Source organism: Leiobunum rupestre, chromosome 9 (assembly GCF_980474605.1).
Source record: "Leiobunum rupestre chromosome 9, qqLeiRupe1.1.hap1, whole genome shotgun sequence".
Lineage (NCBI taxonomy): Eukaryota > Metazoa > Arthropoda > Arachnida > Opiliones > Sclerosomatidae > Leiobunum > Leiobunum rupestre.
In genome coordinates this window covers 31,600,398-31,608,204 of record NC_143392.1, presented here as the reverse complement: position 1 = coordinate 31,608,204, position 7,807 = coordinate 31,600,398, and the positions used below count along the sequence as shown (strand labels likewise).

The following is a 7,807-nucleotide window of genomic DNA, read 5'->3' as shown; positions in this document are numbered from 1 at the left end:
ATATTTTAAACATTTTTACACCTCTACACCTATTAACAGAGAAATATACACAATAGCCTCCGCACGTTTTACTAAAATTCCTTTGCAATTGATAGGAATTATACGTAACAGTTAGACTGTTGCGTTCTACAAAAACGTTAAATTTAAATAAATCAGGGGGGTTTCCATAGCTTTCGCAGAATTCGGTGTTCTTTTTCCTTGAAATGTAGATAGTAGTCCAGTGTTCTCCTTGCCCTTTCGATGTGTCGGTTTTGAACGATATCCGAGTAGACGAACAGGGAATGTAAACCCGCGTCCATGTCGCAGCTGAAAGGCGCAGTCATGGAGGAGTCAACAGTTACATCTTCTCCAGGGTTTATCGTTAACCCTAATATAGAGGCAATTTCGTGGGGGAAATGTATTTGGTTCATCTCCTCTAATGTAACCACAACCCTGCGATTTGGTTTGTTATAATGAAACTTGACTCTAGAACTTATATTTTAACCGAAATCGTCAACCGACAGAATTTCTAGTAAATCTTCGACTCCATAATACCCTGGCGGTATTACGATATTTACGAAATCCGTTATTCCGCTGAGATCCCTTTTGACGTGGTTAGTCAGAGTAAAAACCTGTTTCATTTGTTTTTTTAGTTTTCCTTTTGATTCTTCCGAAATTGTTTTCCAAATTCTAACTACGCACTCTTCTTCAACGTTATTCCAAGTTCTCGGATAACTGATTTCAGCAAGACCAACTTCGTAACCACCATCGAGATTTACCGGTTCCGGTAAATAAGTTCTGAACTTACTTATAGTGTTATTTTTAAAAAAGTGCACGGAAGAATCCGAGGGTAGCGTAATATAGAAACTCATTGTGTCACGATTTCTTGGACCCAAGAATTGAAATCGGGACCGTAACCACGCCAACGCACGACAAATTCTTTAGTTCCGTCAGGTTTTGTCCTCCTCTTTAAAACTTTATCTATTTTAAATATACAGTTGTTGAGGTCCTTCCCTATTTTCTGTATTTCCTCTTTGTAGAAAACTCCCAAAATGAGCTCGGAGTTCAAATCTTCAAGTTTATATACCGGTGGGTATCTCGGCATTCGCTCTACTACTTTGAATAATTCCTCGGTGAAGTTAGCTTTATATCCCTTTTCGAAAGTTCTTTTATTTTTGCTGATTCGAACTAAGTCGCCTATTTCAAAATGAAACTTGACAGGAGGTGAAAAATCAATTTTCCCATATAAATTATCCCATATCTGTTTCGAATTTCCGCTTGTTACTTCAACGGGTTTACATTTTATAGATCTATGGAAGTTGTTGTTATAAGAATCCAATAAATCCGGTAGTACGTCGATATATTTATGCGTATTGTTTTTGGTGAAATAAGGGTACATGCGTGATTTCAAAGTGCGATTGAAACGTTCGATGACACTCGATTTTACTTCGGAATGCGTTGCGAAAAACTTGATTCCTCTACGTTTCAATTATCGTTGAACCTCTTTGCAAAGAAACTCATTACCGTGATCAGTTTGAACAATCTTCGGTTTTCTTCCCGATTCTAAAATCGCTTTTAACGCCTCAACTATCGTTGACCCTTTCTTGTCTTTTGTGGCTACCGCAAAAGCGTATTTACTAAATACATCAATACAACATAAAAGATATCGGAAACCTTTATTGTGTCGTTTGATGTCTTGCAGGTCTGCTAGGTCGAGTTGCCATTGTTCGTCTATTCCATACACTATCGTTCTGTTTCGTCGAAAATGCTGTCTAATCGGTTTGTGAAGTGTATAGGTATCTTGTCCTTTTAAAAATTCCTTAATGTCTTTTATGGAAACCTTCAGACCCTTTGCTTCGGCTGCGCGATAAAGGCCTTGTACACCACCGTAACTTCCAGGATCCTTTACATGAAAGTATATTTTTTCAAGATTGTCCATTGCTCGTGCAGTTCATTTTCCGTTCGTGATACCAGTACAAAAAATCAAAGAGTTCAAAAACAATAATAATAAATAAAAGTAAAAATGCTGTAATGACTTTCGGGGATTTAAAGTACGACACGGATAACGATGCTAAGATACCAGCGGGAGGAGATTCAACGCAACCTTCCATGGTGACATGTATTTCGTATGTGAAAGAAAAAGAAACGAAATATTGTTTATATTTATTTCAACGATATCCAATTAGGTAATCCATCACCATCCATAGATTGAGGACTATAAGGTAATACGTCAAAAGGGGATTCATCTGTTGATTCGTTTAATATGTTGGTAAGAGTATCAGTTTCGGTATCAAAAGGAAATTTATTTTTTACAAGTGTCTTGGGAACATTTTCTTTAGTAAGTAATTCGTAAAAGTGGTCTATGCCAACAGTATCGTGTTTCGGTTTGAATCTATATCCTTTAACAGTCTCGTGTAAGATGTCCATGATATTGGATCCGACGATTGGGCGTCCTCTATACAAAAGTTCGCCGCTGGAAGACCATTCAATTTTCGTGTTATTTTCAATCCACTTATACAAAGCAATGGCCGGTTTGAGGTGCGAATCTGGAATCGTTAGTGCTATTTCCGAATACCAATCTTTCTTCTTCTTTGGTTGTTCGACAGATTTTTTCTTAGTTCTTTTGTTAATATTCCGTTGTAATATATACATTTCTACTTTCTGTGACTGATTTAGTTTATGATTATTCAAAACCGTCTTTGTATCCTGATTACCGTTAAGTTCAATTTTTGGATGAGAGTTCAAACGCTTGTAAACTTCTTCTGGGACTAATATCATTTTCCTAGCCATTCTAGATTGCGTGACTAATTGCCGCGCCAGCTGCGCTACTCACGATAGAAAGAAGTGGTGCTAACAGTAGAGGTAGAAATCCACCTTTTTGTACCAAAATCTTCCTTCGTTTCGCTGTGGTATTGGCTCGTGATAGCTTCCGTAAATTGCTACAATGCTTCTTCAACCGCTTCTTCTGTTCATCTGTCAGTTTCACTTTCCCATGTAACACATTTATACAGCATTCCGCAATCGCCTTGATCGCGTCATTATTAGCGTATTTGATAGAAGCGTTCCTTTGACAAGAATTGGTAAGGAACTTCAAAAAGTCCCGATGATCATGTATTCTCTTAGACATGATTTATTTAGGAATAAAAACGGCAGCCTCTTCTCCGGGTAGTAGTCCGGTTCGTAGTCTATGCTGATATGATGTGGTTGTCTTTAAATAAATCCATAAATATCCGAAATTTCTGACCGTCGCTTGATGAAGTGGGTCGATGTCGTATTTACTGTTAGTAGGTGAAATCTGACGCGCCAAATGGAAAATAGCTGACTCGTGGAGACTTAAATATTATCAAATAGTGTGAGTTCAAGTTTAAAGTCCTAATTTCCTTTCCAGGGGAATATAAATTTTGCATTAAAATGAAAACTGACGTATTCTTGTGATGGGAACCTCGGATGAATAAATTCGTAACTTCTTTGTTATTAGAAATTTCGCAAAGTAAATCATCGAGAATAACAAGAAATTTTACGTTAGGATCCAAAATGTTAACGTCAAGTATTCCCTCGTGAAATTCAACCGTAGGTGTATGGTCTAATACCGTGTTAAATAGTTTGGGTTGATATTCCGTATAACACCATATTATTCTCTCTGGTGGGGGTGAAATACAAATATTTTTATTTTTTATAAGGTTAGCTACGAAGAAAGATTTTCCGGACTGCGTCGCACCAACGATGAGCCCATTGAAAGGGTGCTGTAAGGTGAAATCCATTTTTAAGAATGACAAAATATTTACAAATCAAGTTCTATTTATTACATCAAATCTCTTTTAGCAGTACATACAATTTGATTAATCATTCTTTTACAAAATACATCATTTAAAAATGTTTTGAATGAATATGTTTTACCGATCTCTTCGTAGTTTAATATCTCGACTTCTAACAAATTGTTCGTTTCAACCAGCATCTCCCACTCGTTAAGACAATCGTGTTGTAGCTGGGAAGGGTGGGCAATATCACAACCATAACAGTAACTAATTCCGGCACGCAGTTGTTCATGAATATTCTTCATTATAAGTTTCCGAACTCTGATTACTTCACTCAGGTAAGTCTTCACCTCGTCGCTAACGTTGAAAAGAGTTTTACTTAGATGAAGTCCTACTGCAAAACCTCTCTTGCTAAGTGTACTCCAGTCTCGGGGTATATCTCTCGAATGTCCAAAATCTTTCGGTTCTGATAAGTACGAAGCTCGACGCGTTTGGACTCTGATCCAGCGAAGAACCAAGAATAGGTCTGAGCAGAGTCATCATCCAAGAAAGATAAAATCTCATCCTTCTTGTTGCAAATTTGACTGAATTCAAGCTCCGATAAGGTAATGCCCGTAGCGCTGTCCCTCAGGCCAAGTCGTATCTCGCACAACGGCGTGACTTCAACGACCTTTTCTGATGATAAGGGGAAAACAACAACAGTATCCATTCTGTAAAAGATACTTTGTAATTATCTCGCATATATGCGAACGTAAAAGACACTAAATATTTTAGAGAATATACTTACATATTGGTTGGTTCTGGTGGCAGAGGTCTTGTAGTTCTGGTGGACTCGAATGATGTTTCGCTCTCGGGGTCCTAGCGTTTTATAGGGTACCTAATTTCTGATTTCAACTAGCATCCAATGGAAATGATAGGATTTGTATTTCTTACGGAAACAAGGGGTGGAAACATAGGGCTTCCATAGGAAATTAGGGTTTCCGACGGATCAATATTCAAAACAGCTAGCTTCAGTCGGAACTCTCAATTTCCGGATATGCTTAACTAATATTCGTGTAATTAATGGTCCATATTTTAATTTGATTTGCATCTTAAAATATAGTTGATTCCTTAAATTATAATTAATTCTATCTTCGTATGGAATAACGTAAACAATTGGATCCGTAAAACGTGCATCCTTCATTACATTGTATCTACCTATAATTAACGTTAGGTGGTGGCGCCACCCTCTATATTTAGTTCAGTTATCTGTCCGCTGTTTTAGAAATCCCTCTCCTCCCGTCCCCCTCCGCTCTCCGCCTCCTCCTCCGCCACCGCCTCCTCCTCCCTCCGCCTCTTGCGCCCCTCCTTTGTTCTTCAATCGGTATTTTCTACCTACTATTTTCCCATTAAAAGTATTAAATACTAAAATTAACTCTTAATTTCAATTTAAAAGCAACAAAAATATAACCACTCACTAGACTACACCACCATAACTGACTTTTTCGCCATCAACAAACCATAAAAACGTTTTTAATATACATAAGTAATAATAAAGTTTTGCTTTAGTAATTAATCCAACCAATCATATTAAAAAGCATGAAAATTTACTTACCATAAGAATATAAAATAATTTACAGTTTAATAAAAAAGCCTCATACCTACCTTTAGTGAATTCTTTCTTGATGGATTTATCATAAAATACAAAGATTTATACTATTAAATAAACTACTAATTAAACTAATAAACCGACCGAATTTATCCTGTTCTATCGCATTCGCTTAGCAGAGAAAAGTAAAATGGCTACGATGGTACGTACGACCACCGCGCGGCGTCACTCTCGTCGATGGTGATAGACTCGTTGTTGTTATTTTTTAGAAGCAGCATATGGTGTAATAGACTAGTTAAGATACTCGTCCAATGATTGACAGGACACGGGTTCGAGTCTTGGAATTGATGTTCGGGGAATGTAATTTTCATTTTCGGTGTTAATTTGTTGGGGTTACATAAATAAATGGTCAACAATTATATATTTAAACGATTACATTGTTATCTGTATTTTTTCATTATAAGAGTAATTTTTAATTTTAATTTCTTTAATCAAATTAATTTTATACTCATTTATAAATATATAAATTTTATACGTGATTTGTACTAATAATGTTTAGTAATTTATTTTGATATCTCCTTTTACGCCCTGTCTATTTACCCCCGATTTTCGGTGGTAAATAGCCTGTATCTATTTACCACCGAAAATCGGGGGTAAATAGCGCAACCGCGCGGCCATTGCTATTTGCCACCGAAAGTTGGGGGTAAATAGTCTCGATCGCGCGGCTACGACTATTTGCCACCGAAAGATAATTACTTCCTTGCGACTAAAGTATTGTTTAGGTTATGTGAGGTGATAGTTGATAGCTGATAGGTACGGTGATTGGTAAAAGGTAATAGATGAGGTACAGGTGATAGCAAAAGTAAGTATGAGAAGCGGCCCTCTTCTAGATTTCGGAGAGGCATCTAATTTTCAAATTTGTTCATTCAGGGATTATCAATAGCAAATAACGTTTCATTGGATGTTTATAGCAAGATAAATAGAGCCAAACTAAATAGAACTACTTTCTTATTTTAAATTTTCATTTTGAAACCGGTTTTACTGGTAGCAATGGACGTCTTGCACTAGCTAAAGATAGAAAAGTCCACTTATCCTATTTACGTCTGGTGAAGTGATAGGAGTGAGGTGATAGTTGAAGTGATATCTAATAGGTGTAAGGTAATTGTTGTGACGTATATGATAAGTGATAGGTGTGAGGTTATAGGTGATAGGTGTGAGGTGATAGTTGAAGTGATATCTGATAGGTGATAGGTGATAGGTGTGAGGTTATAGGTAAGGTGAAGTGATATATGAGGTAAGGTGATAGGTGATAGGTTTGAGGTAATAGGTGATATTAGGTGCTAGGTGAAGTGTGATGTGATACGTGAGTTAAGGTGATAAGTATCAGGTTAAAGGTAATACGTGCGAGTTAGTGAGGTGAAATGAGGTGGGGTAATAAGTGATAGGTGATATTGTGAGGTGATAGGTTTGAGATGTGAGGTGATGTGATAGTGAGGTTTTTTTAGATGTTAAATTGGTATGTTTTTTTTAATCTAAAGCGTTTGTTTTTTTTTGCCCTATAATTAACCATTTTAGTTTTTAATCCATACTCCCCGCACAGCCCGGACGACCCTTAAGGGGCCCCTTCTTCATTCTCTAGCCACGGGCCCCAAAAGAAGCCAGTACCAACATGTTTCCATTACGCGAAACTCTCGACGGGCGAAAGCTGGTAAGAAGAAGGCTATTTTACTAGGTTAGGAATCAAGTGCGGAAGGCCACGGGAGAGTTGGTTATATCCTACGGGGTCGCGAAAAATATTAGTTAAAGATAGATTTGGGATCAGTGAGGCTCAGATGTTCAACTGACTATAAGGCCGCCACTCCGTCCCTGTCACTCCCTGGTGGCAAATCACTGGTATAAGTGAGGAACATTTCATAACACAAGTAGCGGCTCCACCAATAAAAGGAAAAAACCTATACCCTTAATATTTCCTTCCGTCTAGTAATAGTCCACCCATATTGTATTTATACCCGGATAATTCTATATGTTTTTTGAGGTGTTGAATCCGAATCTTAGGTTTCCTAATAAAATTTCGTGACACAAAATTGAAAAAAAAAATTAAAAACGTAAAAAACCCATTTTTAGGCTTAGAAATGTTGAAAGTAGGAACTTGCGCATCTTCCATTTGCGATTAAAAACCGAATATTTTCCGGATTTGTTCTTCGTTTCGTAATTTAACAAATTGCAACGAAGACTTGGAAATGCTTCAATTTTCCAGTCAATACTATTTTGAGAAAATTTAAGTTTCGAAATTTGTTTAAACATTTTATTTATCTAGCCCAAAAACCGCCCAAATCTTAGCTAGCATTTTTCATTATGAAAGAAAATGTTTTATCATAGATAAACATCAATAGTTTCCGAACCAACAGAAATCGCAACGATTTGGCACCGTAATTACATTATATGACATCTTGTCAACCCACAGTGAAAATAGATACGCAATTGG

The 7,807-nt window shown here is 37.0% G+C and overlaps 1 protein-coding gene across 1 annotated transcript; it reads right to left on the bottom strand.

Moving 5' to 3' along the window:
• Nucleotides 1-847: 847 nt before the first annotated feature.
• Nucleotides 848-1,378, bottom strand: LOC149927138 (uncharacterized). Its single transcript, XM_090157816.1, has one exon. It carries the CDS (start codon nucleotides 1,376-1,378, stop codon nucleotides 848-850), a length of 531 nt encoding a protein of 176 aa, XP_090013942.1.
• Nucleotides 1,379-7,807: the final 6,429 nt, after the last annotated feature.